The 21,849-nt window shown below is 35.6% G+C and overlaps 4 protein-coding genes across 10 annotated transcripts in view; 2 read left to right on the top strand and 2 right to left on the bottom strand.

Annotated features, from left to right (window-relative positions):
- Positions 1 to 10,399, bottom strand: part of Cip4 (formin-binding protein 1-like Cip4) — a 30,894-nt gene extending 20,495 nt beyond the window's left edge. For all 5 annotated transcript variants that reach the window (XM_017909712.1, XM_017909726.1, XM_017909718.1 and 2 more), the window contains exon 1: positions 10,169 to 10,399. In XM_017909712.1, the coding sequence (XP_017765201.1) occupies positions 10,169 to 10,192 (24 nt within the window). In that variant the 5' untranslated portion in view covers positions 10,193 to 10,399. The remainder of the gene's footprint in view (positions 1 to 10,168) is intronic.
- A 616-nt stretch (positions 10,400 to 11,015) lies between these two features.
- Positions 11,016 to 17,528, top strand: sws (patatin like phospholipase domain containing sws). 2 transcript variants are annotated; one of them, XM_017909701.1, is made up of 15 exons: positions 11,016 to 11,206; positions 11,375 to 11,779; positions 11,896 to 12,315; positions 12,409 to 12,734; positions 12,804 to 13,158; positions 13,235 to 13,528; positions 13,601 to 13,980; positions 14,074 to 14,242; positions 14,326 to 14,706; positions 14,780 to 15,055; positions 15,134 to 15,320; positions 16,321 to 16,437; positions 16,535 to 16,855; positions 16,931 to 17,226; positions 17,402 to 17,528. In XM_017909701.1, exons 1-15 carry the CDS (start codon positions 11,201 to 11,203, stop codon positions 17,501 to 17,503), a joined length of 4,035 nt encoding a protein of 1,344 aa, XP_017765190.1. In that variant the 5' UTR covers positions 11,016 to 11,200; the 3' UTR covers positions 17,504 to 17,528. The 2 variants fall into 2 exon arrangements, with proteins under 2 accessions (XP_017765190.1, XP_017765183.1); XM_017909694.1 differs by lacking the exon at positions 16,321 to 16,437 and adding an exon at positions 15,833 to 15,949.
- A 342-nt stretch (positions 17,529 to 17,870) lies between these two features.
- On the bottom strand, positions 17,871 to 19,714 carry Fpgs1 (Folylpolyglutamate synthase 1). Its single transcript, XM_017909477.1, has 3 exons — positions 19,648 to 19,714; positions 19,250 to 19,368; positions 17,871 to 19,191 (listed from the first exon to the last, which is right to left on the bottom strand). Exons 1-3 carry the CDS (start codon positions 19,699 to 19,701, stop codon positions 17,871 to 17,873), a joined length of 1,494 nt encoding a protein of 497 aa, XP_017764966.1. The 5' UTR covers positions 19,702 to 19,714.
- Positions 19,715 to 20,032: 318 nt separating this feature from the next.
- The window catches only part of Uck (Uridine-cytidine kinase), a 3,052-nt gene continuing 1,235 nt past the window's right edge, over positions 20,033 to 21,849 (top strand). Inside the window, exons 1-5 of one of the 2 annotated variants that reach the window (XM_017909416.1) lie at positions 20,033 to 20,321; positions 20,450 to 20,581; positions 20,755 to 21,011; positions 21,087 to 21,232; positions 21,316 to 21,462. In XM_017909416.1, coding sequence (XP_017764905.1) covers positions 20,453 to 20,581; positions 20,755 to 21,011; positions 21,087 to 21,232; positions 21,316 to 21,462 — 679 coding nt within the window. In that variant the 5' untranslated portion in view covers positions 20,033 to 20,321; positions 20,450 to 20,452. Of the gene's footprint in view, positions 20,322 to 20,394; positions 20,582 to 20,754; positions 21,012 to 21,086; positions 21,233 to 21,315; positions 21,463 to 21,849 lie in introns of both variants that reach the window. The other variant, XM_017909408.1, reaches the window with a different exon arrangement.

The raw sequence follows: 21,849 nt of genomic DNA, 5'->3' as shown, positions 1-21,849 counted from the left end.
CTTTCCCTTCTTACTGTCACCGAAAACGTACGAGTGCTTCTAACATCGACTTTTACCCGGACAGAAACGTTATTACGCGTTATTACATAGACCTATTTATTTTCATCGCGAGACTTTAATTATTATTATCCACGCATGCTATATCAAGCGTACGTAATCTCTGAAATAATATGGTCGCTTTGAAACAAATTATCTTTTAATCGGTATGAGTAGAGAGGTTTATAACGTCTCAAGTACGAGTCGTAAATTAATTTCGCGAATTTTAATTTCAAACGAATGCACGCGTCGAAACTAACGAGATAGTAATATCGAACATTCTCTGGATGAAGAGGAATTTCCCTCGCTAAAATTATTAAATCAATCAAAATGAGTGACTTCAGACCTTTCATTTGTATCGCTACTGGAAACGTTCAACCGCTTTTGATATTAATGTCGACTTTTATTCGGTTAGATATGTAATAACATACCTATTTATTTTCATCACACAGCTCTACTATTATCTTATGCTATAACGAGACACATATTACAGGTCGGTATTTCTAGCATTAAGCAGAGGAGAAATACATTGATCCAGGTATACGCTGAGAAAATTGTGCCACTTGACAAATAAGGATCTTCAAAAATCAATGTTAGAACGACCAATAACAATAACGTTTAATATCGATCCTTCTTCGTTAGCGAGTTAATTAAGCCAATCTGTTTACCCAATGTCTCTCGCTATCAGGATATCAAAGAGCACAGCTCTTATCTCGCGTCTCGTTTTGTAATTCTAATTAGGATTATCACTCGTGATCTACCTATCAGCTTCGTTTCAATGGCTGCCCGATGAATGCCTGTTTCTCAACCGGCAAGCCGAGTATCCCGATTAGTCCGTTATGAAACTGCGACGAGTAATAACGTATTCTTACGCATCTGAAAATGCTAAGAATCCGCAGCATTGCGACACTGTTTCAAGAAAATGCACGCGCCTGGAGGGAACGAGCAGCTCGTACAATTGCAGCTGCATCACGAGGAAAGGATCGCATCACGTTAGCAATTAGAGATCGATATGCCAATTAGGCGCTTTCAGATAGGTGGAACAACCACAGTCTTTGAGACATTATTCACGGACTCCGAGCCATCCCGGGGAACCTTGAATATTTCCAATCGGCGTTGACTCGCTACCGTTGTTCCAGGAAACGGATCGAATCTTGAAAAGCAATAACCTGCGAGCACAATAATCCGTCTGTGTTCCTTAACGGCGCAAAGAGGCACAGCTCGCTTTTGCGTTTATCGACCGACTCGCAGAGGAGAGACCGTACGACGGAGGAGCGAAGCGTAACCACGACGTCAGCTTTAATCGACGTGTATACACGGTTCTCTACAGCACGCTTCGTCTCGAGTACAACCGAGAGAACGAAATCCCGGTCCGCTCTCGGCTGGCTGACGACCTAACGAGAAAAACCCGGCCCTTCTTTGTCGTAGAATTTCATTTAGAGGCAGGCTTATTGATTCCCAAAGTGGAGTAGACCCATAGCGAAACGGACTGCATAAATTAGCTCCCTCTATAGCCTATCTTGCCGCGTTTCAACTCCCATCCAACGACCACCGAGCCGAACTTTGGATAGTTATCGTATTCGCGTAGAAAGAACGTCGAATAATAGGGCAAAGTTTAGGGTGACTCGTGAAATCTGGGAGACCAATCACGATTTTCTTAATTGCTCCAACCCATCACGCGATGGAAACCTCTATGAAGACCTTCCAAAGGCTTTCAGCTTCCCGCCACAAAATAGATTAGACGGGCAATTAGATGCTCGTTTGCGCGTTAAATACACATCAACGAGGCAACGCTGAGCGATAGCCGGCCTCTCAAGAAACACCATCGGTCGACGATAATATCGCAAAAGTATGACGCGGAAAAATACCTCTCAGGAAGATAAGATAGACAGGGCAACGTGTCTTCGCGCCCAGTCCGCGAATTACTCGAGGTAGCTACGCGCGCCATATGGCATCTAATCGAATGGACATTTAATTCGTCAGCGTGGAAACACTGATAAGTATCGTTTTTAGAGGCCCACACCCACAAACGACTCCACTTTCTCTCTCTCTCTCTCTCCTGTACAGTGTCCCGTGACTCGTGTGTGCTAAACGAACCCTCTCTCACTCTCACTCTCTTTCTCTCTCTCCACTCTACGGTATTTATAGAGATTTGGCGCAATGCGTGGGTGGGGCAAGTTCGCGAACACTCTCTTTTCCTCTTAGTCCACGCACACGCGCGGCGTGCCGGCGCAGAGGACACGCGCGTTACGCTCGTGTACGTGGGCAAAAATACGTGTCTCCGAGTAAAATATTCGACGACCAACCTCTTTTCTTTATCATTTTCTCCCATCCTACACCTCACCAAGCTTTTCCTAGCCATTTAGTCCCGTAGAGACGAGAAACGAGATGAACGGCGTAACGAATGAAATTTTTCATCGATCAGATCTACTCGTGGCTAGAAAGAAGTCCAGTGATCGACCTCGAGGAACTTACGCGAGGATATATTTCAAGATTCGTGCAGAAATAGGGGAGCAGAAGCGGAAGATGGAAATGAAGATGGCGGCAGAGGCGAAATGGACGAAGTTTCGGGCGAGGATGAAAAAATTCAAGTGCAAGTTCCTCGGCGGTCGGTGTCTCGCTGAGCGACCTCGACACGCGTGTTCTGCGGCAAAGAAATGCACTCTCGGTATATAGCCGCGTCACGGCGAAAACCGGCTGCAAAAGGGACACGCTGCTTAAGGAAAGAAGAAGGAGCGCCTCCCCGAGAGCAAGCAGTCCCGCCAGAATCACGCAGATTTTTCTTCGCCACCGCGATCCGTTCCCCACCTTCGCGACGACCAGGTCCTCCGCGAGCTCCGCGCGACCCGTTCAGGCCTGGCTCTCCCGAACCTGAAGAACCTCCTCGTCCTCCTCGTCCTCCGCTACCGCCGCTTCTTCCTCCACCCGATATTAATTCGAAATTCTATGGACGAGAGCCGGTGGCTTGGTTAACGAGCGACGCGCGATCGCACGGAACACCACGTACCGGAACGAGAAAGAACGCCTCTGCTCTCGCGAAAAACGGACGAGTCCAGGTACAGTGGAACAGTAGAATCCCGATAATCCGACGCACAACCCCGATGGACACGATGGATCGCGAATATCGATCGATAATCGCCATACTTGGCGAAAAAGCGTGCATCGAACGTCGAGTTCCAACGGTGGACGAAGAAATTGAGTTGACATATTGATCACGGCCATTTTTAAATCCGTTTTTTGTTTTTGTTTTTATCGTGTGACAGGTACAGTCACGCGTTATCGATAATTCAGTGCCAAAGTCCCGAGAATTCTACTGTACTCGTGATCTCGGAGTTACGAGACCTGTAGTGGAATTCGAAAGATGGCGGCGAGGACGTCGTATTTCGGAATTCGCGATGGCGTTGCGATTAAAAGGTCCAGGAGAGGACTAAAGAACAGTTGGACCTGTACAGTTCTGGTACAGGTGAAGAGGGAAACGTCTCGTGTGCTAACGTTTCGAGAATTCTTTAGATACTCGGAATATATCCACGGGGTACGTAGGTACACGAGCGAGGGGAAGCAATGGCTACGGCGAGTCGAAAGAAGCGACGCGAGAATGTAATAAAAAAGTAGTAAAATGGTCAAAGAATATGAGCGACGAAGACAGAGGAGAAGAAGAGTCAGAGAGTTAGGTGGAAAAAGCGAATCGCGAGAAAACGAGTGAATCATGCAAAGGAAGCAAAGGAAGGGTGCCTTCTAATTATAACATTCTCGTTGATACATTCAGGTTTGTAACATACAAATCGTTAACGAAATATTAACGGTGTTTGTTGCAAATTATTAACGAATAATAAAATTCAACGGGCAGCATCCTTTTTACAAGCCGATACAATGGGAATGGACACATATGCACAATGGGTCATAAAATTATTCGCTCAGTCCATAAGATGAATGAAACAATCAGTAAACGAAGGAGTTTTTAAAGCTTCCTTATTTGGATATATGTAATTTACAATCCAATCTAACAAAATGGTAAAAATAATTGAAGAATTCTAATTTATAATTGCAGAAAGACGAGTTTTAACAAATCTTTACGACTTCTTGTGTCACAAAAGTATTTAAGAGCAATATTGGGATAATACCAAAAAGATTTGCTGAGTTATAAAACAGATGGGGTATTCCATTCCATTAAAATAATAATTAATATAAAATGAGCCAATAATTTTGTGATCCACTGCATCTAACGTTAATCTACCTCGCTAATCAAAATCGCCTCTCTCGAGTGCAAAGAATTAAGCGTGTCCAAAAGAAACTCTTCTAGGATGGTACAAATCGTACTTCGATTTCCACCTAAAATACACCCCCATCGAATGAACCATTTTATTCGGCATAATGGAATAGATTTAAAGCAAACAACGAGTAATCGAGGCTCGGAAAATGCGCTTATATTTCTCGAATCTCGCGTCTTATGAGAATTCCTGGACACGGGGCGAGACACAAAGCATGTAATCATGCAAACATCTTCCTTCGACCATGCTTGGGGCTAGCTACCGGTTGTGTCCATGAGACGTGGGAACCACGACGCGAGTCTCAGAAAGAGAACCTCACGCCACTTGAAATTTCGAATTCATGGATTCCATTGTACGCCATAAAGCAGCCACGAGGCCTCGTCGAATGACTCTGCAGTTAATCGAACGACTTCTTCTCTTATCTATACCCGCGATCGATAATTTACGAAACGCTTTCCAAAAATATTTTCGCCTAACTTAAATCGTTCGACGAATACGCGCCGCTTCGCAATCCTGGAATACCTCATGACCGAATCCTCTCTTGGCCATTCTCAAAAGCGTTTCGTGATAGGCCGTTATCTGAGGAACACGACGTAGTAGTGGAATTTTTACGTCATCTACTTGTACACCGTCTCGGTCGAGATATCTCCTCGAGCACGAGTCGAAAGTTAAACTCCAGAAAATATGGCCGTCTACGTTAACGTTCCCGATCTTCTAACGACGTTTAACTTCGACATATTATTCCTCGCCATCGTACACTCTGATAACGCCAATGTGATCATGGACAACACGCGTCATCCACTATACCCGGTCTAGATACACATCGGTAAGTACCGCGAAGAAGAACAATCATAGCGCGTGTAAATCGTTCGCCCCTGTTTCTGTTCCCGAGAATGCTACTCTCAACGGGCAAACCGATTTGCGACGAACATGCAATCGCGAGCTCGACGTTCATTGGAACGTGTCGAGAGAAAAGGATCGAAAGAAAAATCCGTAGAACGACTATCAGTTGGCTGGAGATAACGGAGCGCGGTTCGCGAGAAAAGAACAGCGCGCCAGGTAAGCGATAAGGCCAGGCCACATAAGAACGATATCCGGTGTAATCGTGAGAAGACAATTTCGTCTCTTAATTACGCTACAAATAGGCAATTACTACACTGTCGTTTCCTCGTATAATTTCGTACGGGACCATCTTCATTGAATTATCCGTTTCGATAAATCTCGACTTTCACTCGGAGCATCTCGTTCATATTTATGAGTGATCCATTGAGAACTTTCTAGGTTGTACACCTAGATTCGTCGCGAATTCTCGCAGATTCTTCTACCTTTGCGATCATCAATCGATAACTCGCGAGAATCGGAGCGTTCGATTACTATTAACGAGCCGATATATCGGCAAGGAAAATTTCCAAATGAGTTTCCGATTCTCGATAACGAACGATAATCGCTCCCGTTATCTCTTTCGACAAATTGGTCGAGTGGCATTTCGTAGAGCCAAAAAGGAGTTATGAAATTCGCTGGAAATCGTTGGAAATCAACGTCCGATAAAAGTTTGCGTACCAAAGATTCTGTACAGCTTCGAGGAAGAATACGTGTGAAATTTAATCGGTCAAGTTTTTCGTTCCACGTTGTTAAACTGTTTACGCTCAATTTGTCGACTGGCCGGCAAATTGCCTGTAGAGTTTTTGCGCCACATGAAATGCTCGAAAATTTTGCCCCCGATGCCAGCGGGGTTTTTCCTTTGAGAACGCGTCTTCACCTTTTTTCGTTCTTTCGCTATCGATTCTCGATACACGTAACCGCCCTCGACCACCCGCCTATCGCGTTCCAGACGTTGGTACCATTTTAGGTACTCGAGCACCGAACAGAGGAACGCACCTGACCTTACTCCCTGTCTGAGACACGAGAGAGGAATGTCGAGCCATGAAATCATCGGTTAGCATACAAAGTCAGGCTCATGTTTACGTTTCCAATACCCTGTACGATTTCAAATGGATGAGAAAGAGAAAGAGACATAGAGAGAGGGAGAGAGAAAGAGAGAAATTCGTTGGAATCTGAAAGTCCTGTCGACTGGGAACTTGGACAACATTGAGGTCGTAAGGGGTGCCTTTCGAATGTGAAATTTGGCTGTTGAATATTATTATTTGGTAAAATAACAGATCGACAGAAATAATATACTTTGTTCCTTCTTTTAATCATAAAAAAGAAAAAAAGAAAGAAAAGGGAAGATGAAAGAAAAAAGACGCAAACGACTCCTTTTATTTGCCTATTACTCAGCGGAAACAGCTCATCGAGCGGTACACCTTGCAAAACCGACGTCACTAGATGACAATCGAAGAGAAGGAAACAACGACGCCACGTTTCTCCGCGAAATGGACACACGGGTAAGCCGAGGAAAAAGTCAGTCACTTGCGAGCGAATCGGGATAAAATCGCTTTCGTTCTTCGAAATCGATGGCTCGTGGTATCCACGCGAGATTTCCTTCTTCCCTTGTCTATTACTCAGCGGATAGGTAATTGACCAACAAGAAAACACTTTAAGCGAAGACACTTCGAAGAATTTACGTCATTGGACATTGGCCATCGAACAAAATCGAATCGGCGACAAAAATCGGTACTAACCCCTTGTAGAGATTCCGCGATATGCGCAATGTAACATTTTGTATATTATTCTCGTTTTAACGTATTAAAATTGTAGTGAAACGCAAAGCTCGAGATGAGATGGAAACTCAATTGTAAGTTTCTTACGTCAAACCGCCGCGCAATTGTTATTCAAAGTGAAAAAGAGACGGTGGCGCCCTCCACGCGTGCTGAAAAACGATTCCTGATTTCGTCGTGGCGGAGAAAGTAACTGGATTCTCGTAACCCTCGCGTTTTTCCCGCCCACGACGTATTACTTCCATTTTCCGCGATCCAGATGCTGGATAGTCGCGTAGGTGAGCAGGAAGAACACGAGAGACACATCTACTATCTGCTTTGTTCGTGCATGAACAATATTACAGTTTAAAAATCATTGAGAATTCTTCGAGGATTGATAATATAGAGTAAAGTCATTGGATTAACACTATCTAGGGGAAATATTTTTAGCACTAGACTTGTCTCGAATATTTTATTTTTGCCAAAAATATGCAACCTATTTATTTTCATTGCAACATTATAATTATTATCATTTATGTACAGTATATTTAGCTATTATTTATAAATTGATATCTCCAGTATTACTTATCTGCACCAAGGCTATCTGACTATCAAGAAAAATCGAATCCCTCTTTTCCTTAAGTCACGTGATTTGAAGATAATTAAGGAATTTTGCACTCTAAGGTCCAATCATATTTGATCAAACAAATAACTCAACAATAGTGGTAAAGATTCATTGACACGATGCAGGAGGTACGTACATGGCAATTAAGAGATATTATTTCTGACTTGTAAGAAAATCCCCAGAAATGTATCATCTATCTGTTGACAAATATAGATTCTAGTAATAAGAACATTCCAGAGTGTTAAGGGTTATCAATGTAACTAAGGATCAATGCATTTCATTATTTTCTAGGGACTTTAACGCAAAAATATATCGCTCAGTCTAACTTAATTAATTCAGAGTTCGTTCAAAATTGAAACCATTACGTGACATTTCCACGATAATTTTAGAAAATTCATTGTCTAGAAAATCATTTCATGCTCGATATGAACGAGATGCACGAACATATAATTTCCTCATAATAAAACGACGTTGCGTGGTTTTTTTTCGTGTAAACCGATAAGAACTTGCACTTATTGTAGTTTGACGCAACCACGATCAAAGAAACGACGATATTATGATTAATATACAAGCACATACGTGGGCATACAGCTTGGAAAATGCTTAGAAAATGATTGCTTCGATTAGTCGTTTTCAGATCAGATTCGAAAACAAGGACTTGCCTTTAACTAGTGCAAATATTTGATAGTGCAAGTAGAAGCGAAGAAAAGCTCATCGGCCGACAAGTTTGTCAAATAATAAAATTTTATCGTTGAATCAACAACACGAGAGAAACGTATCTCTCCTTGCAAAGTCAACGACGTAAACTGTATTTGAAAAATTTGCACGCCGCATCTCGAATCTTCTCTATCGATTAATCAATCGATTATCTTCGATAAATTTTAAGAAAATAAATTTAAACTGGTAATTACAAACATAAATAAATAAAAAAATAAAGGGAGGAAAGAAAAGCAGATGTTAAATTATATTCTATATTAATTACAAGGTCTCGTTTATTTGTAAAAGAAAAAGAAAAAAGAAAAAAATGGAACGGACATTTGTGTAAATATAAGCGATACTTCAGCTGGAAATTTTCAAAGCAGAACTCTCTCTGTATTCTCCCTTTCTCTGTCAAGAGCATGGCGAGGCACGCCCGTGCCGTACGTGTACATATGCTCACGAGCAGCCGTTAGCGGTTAAACACGAACGCGTCCTGTATCATGATTCACGAGGGGATACGAGTAGAACGTCAATGAATCGTAATATACAGTAACAAATAAAATCGAATATGCTTTCGTATCGAAACGTTCATGGACTGACCTAATCTCGACAAATCGTGTACCGAAACGACAGTCGTAATAACCTTACAGATTAATCAAGAACCCCCGAAAGTAAGGTTATGTTCAAACATTCATAGCGTCCCGTGATATACCTCCAAATATCGTACATGCATAATATCCTTTACCTTGTCTACATATCAACATTTTTATAAATATTGAACATTGATTTATAATTAAAAAAAAAAAGGAAAGGGAAAGAAAACGATATTATGGATGTATCTAAAATTCATGACACCTTGAGCGATGGCACACATTAACGCGACCAGCTAAGTCGAAGCTGCGCAGTGTACGAATTGTAAGCTTGTCAAACATTAATTCTTCTCACTGACCATCCTATGCACAGATCGAGTACATAGCTAGAAATTCATCGATCTCTGAACCTGTACGAGTAAGAGAGATCGTAGGGAACAAAAACGACTTGGAATGCGTGAATGAATTATTTATAGAGAACAGAAAGTAAGGAAGATGACGAACCTGAGTGGCATGATTTTCAATCCTATGCATACAAACATAAATGCGCGTAAATTCTTTTGTGAAATGTAAAGGAAAAAATAACGAGCATGTAACATCACAGTAACTATAAAGAACGATCATATTCAAAGTAACATTTATAAACGATTAGTTACTGCTACAAGTTATTCGACAAACCATGCTAAATCGCGACAATAAAAAATTTCAGCCAATAACGGTTACACTTCCTAGAATTACACAAATTCCCATACGACTATACCTTCTATATTTGTCACTTACTTTGAGAAATCAAGCCTAGAACCGATCATCCAATATAAAATTCGGTAAAATGTATAGAGCACGAGTAAAAAAAATTATAAACATAATTCACTATTTATAGACTGATGCAGGAAAAATCTTTATACGCGTTATTTTATGTTAACGAATGGAGTTCGTATCGCAGTAAGTTGACAAGTTATATACTGTCATATCGTCGCACTGGTATTCATCGAAGATTTCATGAGAAAGGAAGCGAAGAAGCACAGCGATGAGTACACCGGGTTGGGTATGGTGGGAAAGGAGGGGATATACCAAAGGAGAGAAGAACGTCGCCCGCGGCTAGCAACCGCAAAGGCAAAACTCCTGTGAGTGGTTTGCCACCGTGAACTGGTTTTGGGGGGTATCCTTGTTACGCGTTGGCGAAAACAACGGGTCAGCATCCGATGCTATTCGACGCGTATACTATCTGGTCTTGTCGTATACGTGAATATCATGGAAGAACGAAAAAGATAGCGACAGATAGCTAGAGAAGGAAACAGTCTCAAGTAGACTTACCCAGAGCTCTGTACCCCAGCTCATGTTTGCTGGGCCGGACAAACCAGGCACAACCAGGCTTATCTCACTCGACACTTCACATGTAGCGTCGCAATCCAAAAACACCTTTTATATATCGAACACGCACAAAAAACGCATGAAAAATCACGCATTAGACCCACCGCGCACGATCACTGAAATATCTCCAACATGTCGGCCCGTAACCACTGACTGGCTGGACCCAACTGTCCATCAAAAACCGCCCAGAATTCTACTGTAGCGCTCTCTAGCAAAGTTTTCGGATATAAATAGGTATTAAGTGGGGAAACACCTTATCATTGGTCAAACGCATATTGGCGGATATATTTCAAACCTTACTTGAAATACAAAATACAATGTTAATAACAAATAACATTCAATGACATTAGCTGAGAGCTAAATTAATAATTAAGGTAGCAATATTATTGCTATATACAGTAATTTGTATTTGAAAAATTAAAAATTCGTATAATATATAGTTTACTTGATGTTTAAATAATTAAATTAATTTTTCTCAAATATATAACAATTTTACTTTTCTACTCTGAGAAATAATTCGCTTGGGCCTAATGTACTTTATTATTTTATATTAATCTAAATTGCTTTGTTATTTACATAAATTACATAAAAAGGTACAAGTTTATTAAATCTTAATTTTGATATTTCATCTTGATAAATATATCTATTATATATAAATAAAAGATAATAATACGACATACTATGAAAACGATTTCCACTTTTAAAATATTTAGTAGTAATTACATGAAATACGTAAAAAAAGAATAATTAGTTTATAAGTTGCAAACTTGTAAGCTGACTAAAATGGCGCTGGATGACTCGAGTGAAGCATCAAAGGTCATTAGTTTATTGTAGATAAGTAATATTTTATATCAAAGCAAGTACATTGTTTTAATCTATCCTCTTTGGATTCTTGTCGCTCTTTGGTTATGAGTTTGTGACGCACTTTCTGTTTAATATTTTACTCCACTCTGATGGAAGAAATGAATACCCACTATGGAGGTTGTATTTGTTAGATTTCATATATACATTTTTCTAATATCTTATCTACTTATTGAAATATAAAATCGAATTATGTTAAAGTGTTTTTTGTAATAATAGAATTAATTGTTATAAATAGTATTAAATGGAATTAATTATTGTTGTACTAATTATTGTTATTTTTTATAGATAGTGGAATTATTCAATAAATATAATGAAAGTTGTTCTTATATTTTCACAAGATGGATTGGCACATTAGTTGCATATCAAATGTCAAGGGCTCTATTTATAACCATAATATCTATAACAATAATTCTTGTGATTTTATTGGTTATATCAATAACTATACTTCGAAAATGGAAAAACAAAGAATTTCTCCCAGAAGTAAAAGAATTTGTTGGGGTAGGTACAGGCAAGCCCAGATTCAGAAAAAGAGACAAAGTACTCTTTTATGGAAGGAAAATGTTGCGCAAAGTAAAATCTATCAGTGGACAAGTACATGCAACTGGACAAGGAAAAAAAAGAAAAGCAGTTATGAGATTTGCACGAAGACTCCTGCAACTTAAAAAAGATACAGTGCCACAACAACTAAAAGTATTTATTTTTGAAAGTATTTAAAATAAAAAAAAAACAAAATTTCAGTTGTATTATTTCATTTTTCATTTTGTTATATATAAATTACTGTATTTTGACTAATATAATGTCAATAGGTTTTAGAACCACCTGCTGAATATTTAGAAGAAGATCTAGGTCCTGGAGAAAAAGTACCACCTGATGCTTTATATATGTTGCAAAGTATCAGAGTATTTGGTCATTTTGAAAAACCAGTATTTCTTAAATTATGCAAACATACAGAAATTGTAACTTTACCAGCTGGAAGTACTTTATTTAAAATTGGAGATCCAGATGAAAATTTATTTATTGTACAGCAAGGATTAGTTAATGTTTATATCACAGGGCCAGATGGTTCTCAAATATCATTGAAACTAGTAAAAACTGGAGAATCAGTAACTAGTCTTCTTAGCTTTACAGATGTACTCACTGGACATACAAGTACCTATAAAACAGTATCTGCTAGAACTGTAGAAGATTCTATTGTAGTCAAGTTACCAATGAATGCATTTCAAGAGGTATGGTCAAATTATGTATTATAAATTAAAATAAAATAAAAATTACTGTTGCTATAGTGCATATGAGTACATATAATATACATTCCTTTGTAGGTTTTCCAAGACCACCCTGATGCATTTGTTCGAGTTATCCAGGTCATTATGGTCCGTCTTCAAAGAGTGACTTTCACTGCTTTACATCAGTATCTTGGATTATCTGCAGAATTAGTTAATCAAGGACCACACAAAAAGAAACAAAGTCCATTTTCTGGATCTCCAGTTAGATCAAGAACTAAAGAAACTTTCTCCACCCAAAATATAGAAAATCAATCCAGTGCATCTGCAATTGTTTCAACAGAACATGATAAAAATGAAATGTTTCCTCGTGATATTTCTACGTTAAGTAGCCACCAGAGTGTACCTATTGTTATAAGTCGGCGGTAAGTTTGAAAAAACATATAATGCAAAAACGAAAAATAGGTTCTTTATTAATGTTTTTTTCACAATAGGCCAAAAGTCAATCTTGACTGGAAAAATCAAAGTTTAAGTCCTCAATCAGGTCAGCATATGGCAGATATGGTACCAGAACGTGATTCCCATTGGCCAAATTCTTCACCTATTACATCGCAACAAGGATCCCAACCAGATGTAATACATACAGGAAATTCACATCCGAACAAAAAACGGTCAACTATTATTGAACCACTTCAACAACAATTAGATGAAACACATCTGGTACAAATAGCTACAGAAGCATTTGTCAGAGAACTTGGGTTAGAAGATGATTCAATACTCAAAGATGGTAAAGTTCAAATTAGGGAAGTACCAGCTGGAACATATTTGATGAAGGAAGAATCTCACAAGGTTACAACTTCTTTAGTATTACTATACCATTATCCATTAAAATGTATATTTTCATACAGTTGTACGTTCCTTTCAGGATGTTGCACTTGTCTATGTTGTTTCTGGTTCATTAATAGTTAGTCAGCGCGTTTCAGAAGGTAGAGATATAAGTCAGGAAGTCCATATGTTTAGTGCTCATCAAGGCGAAATTGTTGGTGGATTAGCTGTATTGACTGGAGAACCTTCATTTTATACCATTAGAGCGAAACATTCTAGTCGCATCGCACTTCTTAGTAAACTAACATTTTTCGCTATTATGCGAGAACAACCTACTGTTGTATTACATGTTGCTCATTCAGTTGTTCGGAGACTTAGTCCATTCGTGAGACAGGTAAAAATACTGAATAATTTATTTCAATTAATTAGTTAGTTAATTGATTGATTGTGCCTGCTCTTTTAAAAGGTTGATTTTGCTCTTGATTGGCTATTTCTTGAAAGTGGAAGAGCAGTATATCGACAAGGAGATGAATCAGATTCGACATTTATTGTATTAAGTGGCCGACTTCGGTCAGTTATTACATATAAAAATGGAAAAAAAGAACTTGTTGCGGAATACGGGAAGGGAGACCTAGTAGGTATCGTAGAAATGGTCACACAAACACCACGATCAACAACAGTAATGGCAGTACGAGACTCTGAACTAGCAAAGCTTCCCGAAGGACTATTTAATGTTATAAAACTTCGTTACCCAATAGTCGTTACAAGGCTTATAAACTTACTGGGACATCGTATACTTGGCACTTGGCAACAAGCTCACACAAAAAATGGCAATAGCGATACGCAGTATATATCTAGAATATTTTATCAACTATTTATAGAATTATTTTTCTTCTCTTTTTATAATAATTAGAATTCACTTTATATAAATGTTCATAGACGGGCCGCTGCAACAGTTGATGCAAGACCAGCTCAAGTAAATTTTTCAACAGTTGCAATAGTCCCGGTATCCGATGATGTTCCATTAACTGCATTTACATATGAACTTTATCATTCATTGTGTGCTATTGGACCATGCTTACGCCTTACTTCTGACGTTGTTCGAAAAGTAAGCAATTAGTACTAAGAAACATTTCTTTAGTTTCATTATAAATAATGAAATTATACGAACTATCTGTGTTTATTTAATAGACATTAGGTAGCACTATAATGGAGCCTCCAAATGAATACCGTTTACAATCATGGCTTGCACAACAAGAGGATCAACACCGAATCTCGTTATATCAATGCGATCCAACATACACATTGTGGACTCAACGATGTGTTCGACAAGCTGATTGTATTCTTATTGTAGGTTTAGGAGATAAACCTCCATCCATAGGTAGAACTGAACGCGAAGTCGAACGTTTAGTAATGAGAACACAAAAAGAGTTAGTACTTTTGCACAAAGAACAAAGTGGACAGCGACCTACAAATACAGTGCAGTGGTTAAATATGAGATCTTGGGTTTCTAGTCATCATCATATTCAATGCCCTAAACGAATGTTTACGAGAAGATCTCAGTATAGAATTGTAAGATATAAGGAACAAAACTTTTATTTTCATATAATACAAAATCTATTAATAATTTGATTTCTTTTTGTAGAATGAATTATATTCTAAAGTCTTGATGTCTGAGCCAAACATACATAGTGACTTCAGTAGACTTGCTCGTTGGTTAACTGGAACTTCGGTTGGACTCGTGCTTGGGGGTGGAGGTGCTAGAGGTGCAGCTCATGTAGGTATGCTTAAAGCAGTTATCGAAGCTGGCATACCTATAGACATGGTTGGTGGAGTTAGCATCGGAGCATTTATGGGTGCTTTGTGGTGCATGGAAAAGAATATAACAACAACAACACAAAAGGCTCGCGAATGGTCCAAAGTAAATATTACAAAATTAATCATACCATATTGTGCAAATTATTATTCTGTTTGTATGAATAAATATTTCTTCTAACAGAAAATGACACAATGGTGGAGACAAATAATGGATTTAACATATCCAGTAACATCTATGTTTTCTGGAAAGGATTTTAATAGCACGATACAAGCAACATTTGGAGATACATATATAGAAGATCTATGGTTACCATACTTCACAATAACTACAGACATCACTGATTCTTGTATGCGTACGCATACACACGGTCTGTACACAAACAAAAGAAGTATAACATTTATTAAAGCACTGAAAGTTTCCAGTTTTCTTTAATAAAATATATTTAAGACATAAATTTAAATAATTTAGATTAACTAACTGGAAACTCTCTCGCTGTTTTAGTGAAGTTTATAGAACTTGTAGATATATTCCTATCCCAAAGTTCTGTTTTTTTCTTTTTTTTTTAATTTAATAAGCATTACTGTAAAGAATTGCATAGAAATAAGCTTGAACAGTGGGAGTGAGCTTTTTGTATAATCACTGTAATGACGTACTCTCCGTTCTTTATCGTTTATTACTGAATGTCGAACCTTATTCCTCGTTTGAAAATTAAACACATAAAAAACAATCTCCATGCATAATTTTAATGAATTGTGGTAGAAAAGAGTTTTGAAGTTCCCAATTTTTATTGTAAAAGTATATCATGTACCTTATAAAAGAATTTATGAAGTATGCAGGAATATATAAACATATATTATAAATTTAATTCGTCGTGTTTAGGATCGCTGTGGCGGTACATTCGGGCTTCGATGTCTTTGTCTGGTTATATGCCACCCATGTGTGACCCGGTTGACGGCCATCTCCTACTCGACGGCGGGTACGTCAATAACCTTCCAGGTAATTTGAATGTCACATTAAAAACGTGCATCTAACTTTGTTATCATATGATAGAAAAAAAGAAAAACGTGCGCTATATATTTTTATAAAATTTACGACTAGTGTGCAAAAATATTTTAAGTTAAATGCACAAACGCTCTTAAATGAGAACATTTATAACTTTCCTCTTTAGTGTTATAAAATTACCTGGACATTAAAAACAACTTCATATCAATGAATAGATAAAATTGCATTAGTTCCTTTCATTGATATAAGTTCAGAATGGTTCATTGTAAATTAAAAGGCATAATTTAAACTTGAAAATGATATAAAGCTCACTCCCGTTGATAAAAGATGCATTTGTCAAATCCTGAATAGCTAAGTCAACTCAGGTTTGCTATGGAGATACATTCGAGCCAGTATGACCATTGCGGGGGTCTTTCCTCCTATTTGCGATCCTCTTGACGGGCATCTTTTGGTCGATGGGTGTTATGTTAATAACGTACCAGGTATCTTAAACCTGCATTGTTTATCATTTCATAGAGATAATAACTTGTTCATTATAATCAATTTCGAATATATGGCTTTATAATTTTTTTGTTCAAGCTGACGAAATGTTGAGGCAAGGAGCACATCATATTTTGGCAATTGATGTTGGGTCACAGGATGATACAGATTTAACAAATTATGGAGATTCTTTATCTGGATGGTGGTTATTATGGAAACGGTGGAATCCTTTCGCAACACCTGTTAAAGTTCCGAATTTACCCGACATACAATCAAGATTAGCATATGTGAGTTGTGTACGGCAATTGGAAGAGGTTAAAAACTCAGACTATTGTGAATATATTAGACCACCAATAGATAAATATAAAACTCTTCAATTTGCCAATTTTGATGAAATTAAAGATGTTGGATATCAACATGGTAAATATTATATCTGTATTTAAAAAACAAAAATGTTATAGATATGAGTAAGTTAAATAAACTATGGTTTTGTAGGAAAAACTTATTTTGATGGACAGTTGAAAGCTGGAGTATTACCACGTTTTAATGCTGATAGAGAAAATGCCCGTGCGTTACGAGCAAAACATCAAGCAGCAAATCAGCAATCTCTCTCTTCATATACTTTTACAGACTTAGCTCAAATGGTATGTAAAGTCTCCAGAGGAAGTATATATGTAGATTTGGAAATTGATTCTGATATGGATGAATTAGAGGAATATGAGGCAGATTTAGAGGAAGATGCACAAGAAGTAGGTTATGTCTCCGAACCCACTGCCGGTATTCTAGATCAGGTATCGATCTCTATTCTTATTAAACAGTAATCTTTCTAGAATATTGTTTTAGCACATAATTGTTTGATTAATAGTGACATACTTAATATCAGACAGTAAATATTAATACAAGTCAAATAGGCATAAAGAAATACAAAACTTTATTTTATTTTAAACCTATTTTTATACATTTCAGAGTCCTGATGAAAATCATCTACGACGAAGAACTGGCGTTTCCTTAAGTTTATCAGACACAGAAGCAGAAACAGAATTAGATTATCATTCTAAAATATTTTAAGTACTTTTTCTAGTTCTTATTTTAACACCATATATTTTCTGCTGTACAATCCATGAACATGTATAACATTAACTTGTCATATGTACAAATTATTATATCTTTACAATTACTTATAGTTTTATGGAAAATATATTTATACTAAAGTACAAAAGAATTGTTAAAAAAAAGTATCAATAAATAGTTTATCATGATCATGATTATCATCAGGATTACAATGCAATGTCTCGTTACCATATTATTATAAATTGTTACAAATTACAATTGTTAACACAGTTATTAAATATATAATTCTATTGTTTATAAAGAAAAATATTCTTGTTATATATTTCACAAATATGTAATATAACCCCAATTTTTAAAATATCTATTAAAATTGAGTACTCATTGTTAAATTTGGATCTAAAATAGAAAGAACTGCACCTATTAAATGTAAAGATCCTGTAACAAGTATATGATTTCTTTCGCAATTAGTTTTTGATTCTGAATTATTCTTTATATCTTGTAATACTTCAAAAACACTATTTGCAACAACCGAATTCACTCCCCATATTTTTGAATTTATTTCACATTTTATTTTTTGTTCATCTATTGATGAAGAATTTACTTCATCATATAAACTTTTAATTTTTGCAAAATTTGGCACAAAATATGCTTTATGAAAATTTAAAGACTTTAAGGGTAATAATAGTTTAATTGGATCTCGAGTACCAGATGTATTAAAAATTAGAAATCGTGGACCTTTGCTTTTATTAGTTACATCATTAAACCAAGAAATACAACACTCGATACTTTCAATTGTGTGTGCACCATCCAAGAAAAAATCACCAACACTACTATTTAAAATTTGCATTCGACCAGGCCATTTACAAGAAGATAAACCTATTGCAATCTTATCCATAGACACAGTTATCTGAGTATTTTCTTCATATTTATTACAAATTTTATTATTTATATAATTATTCGATGTGATTGGAAGTCTATCTGTTTTAGATAATATCCATTTGATAGCTAACTGAATAGCCAGAGATGCATTTTCCTGTTGAACTTTATGTCTTATGTGAAAAAGAGGTGAAATATTTTCCCATTTATATTCATCAAAAGATGGAACAATATGTAATTTACAATTTTTTTCATTTGCTTCTTTTTGGAGAACCTCCATTACTTGTGGTAATTGTGAAACAGAGAATGCAATAGAATTTGACTTAAAAATTCCAGATTTTTGGTAAGCTATATCTTCAAGAGAATTACCTAGTAAAGAAGTATGTTCTAATCCTAAACTAGTTATACCCACACATACTGGATTTCGTATGATATTTGTACAATCATATAAACCTCCAATTCCAACTTCAACTATAGCAACATCAACATGCTCATACAAAAATAAATTAAACATGAGAATTGTTAAAAAATTAAAATAAGCAGGCATATCAGATTCATATTCTTTTGTATCTTCTAATTTCTTATATATTTTCCAAAAATTATGAGTAAAATCTGTTTCACTTATTGGTTTCCCATTTATTCTTATACGTTCTCTTACATTAACTAAGTGAGGAGAACTGAAAAATCCAGTTTTAAAACCATGTTCACGTAAAATAGCTTCTAAATACGCGCAAGTGGAACCTTTTCCTTTTGTACCAGCTACATGTATGACTGATAAGGTATCTAACATTTCAAGAGTAATACCAGACCTATAAATAGTACTAAATATACCACTTATTTAACATGATATAAAAAGCATATAGTTACCGGATTAAACATTTTTTTGTACATATTTTAGAAGATCTGCTTGTTTTTGAATGGCTTTTTTCTGCAAATTTTAAATATTTACTATTACTTTGTAATCCACATAATGCTCTCATAGCTTCCTGTGAATAAACATTCATAAAATAAATGATGCTGATAAACAAACTACTTTGTTATCCATATTTAATTTTTATAATTATTATATATTATTTAACGTAAATTAAATCAATTTAAACATTACATTTATATTAAGCCTTTACAACCTTATATTAAACAATTTATAATAAACCTTATATGAATTATCATTAGGCACGATATTAAATTTTGTATCTATAGCTATATAAATTGAAAAACAGAATTCAATAATACTCAAAATAATTATCTTAAAAATATAATGTTACCTCAAAAGTTCTTGTTGTATGAACGCAACGCTTCGTAAATAAATTCCGTTGCATTATTAAATAAAAACGGGCTACAAAACCAAAATTTACTAAATATAGAAATTTAAAATATAAATGACATATAATTTATATTTAACGATATATAAAGCTTTTTCGATAGTATGACATAGGTTAATTATTATGTTAAGTAACATAACAAAAAAAAAGTGTATTTTTAAAGATGCTTTTCCTGATAATATTCAAAGTAAAATAAATACAAATATAGGGTAAAATGTAATAATTTTTTGAATTATGTGAATTGAAATCATGTAAATTATTGATAATTATTGATAATTGTAAATTATTTATGAAATAAGAGTTAAATATAAAGCAGTACATTCTAATAGATAACCTAATAAATTGTATACATTTCAATTTTATAATTTTTAGTGTTTCTACATTTAAATAAATGTATACACGCGTGCGCGGGCGCAACGTGTTAGTCATGTATGCGAATGTCATGATTATGTGACTTAGATCAAGTTGTAGTGTAATTTTGCATTTTACAGACCTGATTGACACTTGACCCCGTTCTCTGGCCAATACGTGTTTAAGTTTCGTGTTTAGAAATTGAAACTTATGTTTTTTTCTCCTAGACAACTTTTACAAGCACACTATATTTCTAACAGTAGTATGTCAGTACTTTTATTGATGTCTTTAAAGTAATAATTGAAATCAATAGTGTTATACACAAAATTATTGTTTCAGTATCTATCCAAGATTAATCCTTTATTCAATTTCGAATAATCTAAGTAAATTTTAGACAATGGCAAATATGTTAATGAATATTGATACCTCACGAAAAATGTCTTTTGATATTAATGGAAAATTAAATGGTTTAGAAAGCAAAACACCCTTTTTAATTGGAGTTTCAGGTGGTACTGCTAGTGGAAAAGTGAGTAATATACCATTTTATTTTTAGAATATTTTAATATAAATTAAAATTAAAAATAATTTAAAATATATTAACTTAACCTCGCAAAGACAATGTGTATTTGAAAATTATAAAGTATTCGATCACCTGTTCAATTAGAAAGCTAATTGAGTATAATTTTTTTATCCTTTTAGTCAACTGTATGTAAACGTATAATGGAGAAACTTGGACAAGTAGATATGGATCACATGCAACGTCAAGTTGTTTGTATTTCACAAGATAGTTTCTATCGAGATTTATCACCAACTGAAAAACTTAAAGCTGAGAAGGGTCAATATAATTTTGATCATCCAGATGCATTTGACAATGACTTAATACTTCAAACATTACAAGATATATTAGCTGGGAGAAAATGTGAAATAACAGCCTATGATTATAGAACAAACAGTTTGTATGTGTCAATTAAGACAATTTGATATATTGTAATGTACAGTAAAATATTAATCATTTATTGGGGGGATTTTAGACTAAGAGATCAAATTACAACAATTTATCCTGCTGACGTAGTTTTATTTGAAGGCATTTTAGTATTTTATTTTCCCAAAATACGAGACTTATTTCATATGAAACTATTTGTGGATACTGATTCAGATACTAGATTAGCTAGAAGAGGTGATAATATAAAATATTTGTTATGTATTTTTCTTAAATTTATACATGTCGAAGTTATCACACAATATTTTTACTTTTCATAGTACCAAGAGACATAAAGGAAAGGGGAAGGGATTTAGATTATGTATTGAATCAATACATGAATTTTGTGAAACCTGCCTTTGAGGAGTTCTGTCTTCCTACTAAGAAGTTTGCTGATGTTATTATACCAAGAGGTGCAGACAATACAGGTAAATCATAGTATGATTACAATAAATATAAAGATTGCGTATAACAATTTAATTTAAAAACATAATTACTCATATTTTAAAATTCTTTATTGCATTTTTTAATATCAAATATTAACTTGCTTATAAAAATGAATTTGCATTGTATCTTAATAAAGTCTCATTTTCATCAAGTCTAAATCTAATTAGCTAAAAAATCTTTATAATATTATGATCATGATGATTATGTTTATTTTGCTAGATACATTTTAATGAGACTAATATACATTCTAATCTTGTTAGAATGTGTATTGTTTAATATACTTCAGATGCAACTTTGGATTAATAAGGCAATTAAAAATTTTCTTTTTCGTGTGTGTGTGTACGCGCGCGCGCGTATGCGTATTTGCG

This window comes from Eufriesea mexicana, unplaced genomic scaffold (assembly GCF_001483705.2).
Source record: "Eufriesea mexicana isolate 0111107269 unplaced genomic scaffold, ASM148370v2 scaffold58, whole genome shotgun sequence".
Lineage (NCBI taxonomy): Eukaryota > Metazoa > Arthropoda > Insecta > Hymenoptera > Apidae > Eufriesea > Eufriesea mexicana.
Note: the sequence above shows the minus strand (reverse complement) of the source record. Positions and strands in the feature narration are given on the sequence as shown.

Coding starts and splice junctions, on each gene's coding strand:
- sws (XM_017909701.1), top strand. Junction 13,981..14,073: donor AATGGCAATAGCGATACGCA/GTATATATCTAG, acceptor AAATGTTCATAG/ACGGGCCGCTGCAACAGTTG. Junction 14,707..14,779: donor GAAGATCTCAGTATAGAATT/GTAAGATATAAG, acceptor TTCTTTTTGTAG/AATGAATTATATTCTAAAGT.
- Fpgs1 (XM_017909477.1), bottom strand. CDS start 19,701: ATGCAACGGAATTTATTTACGAAGCGTTGCGTTCATACAACAAGAACT. Junction 19,369..19,647: donor ATACAACAAGAACTTTTGAG/GTAACATTATAT, acceptor GTTTATTCACAG/GAAGCTATGAGAGCATTATG. Junction 19,192..19,249: donor ACAAAAAAATGTTTAATCCG/GTAACTATATGC, acceptor TACTATTTATAG/GTCTGGTATTACTCTTGAAA.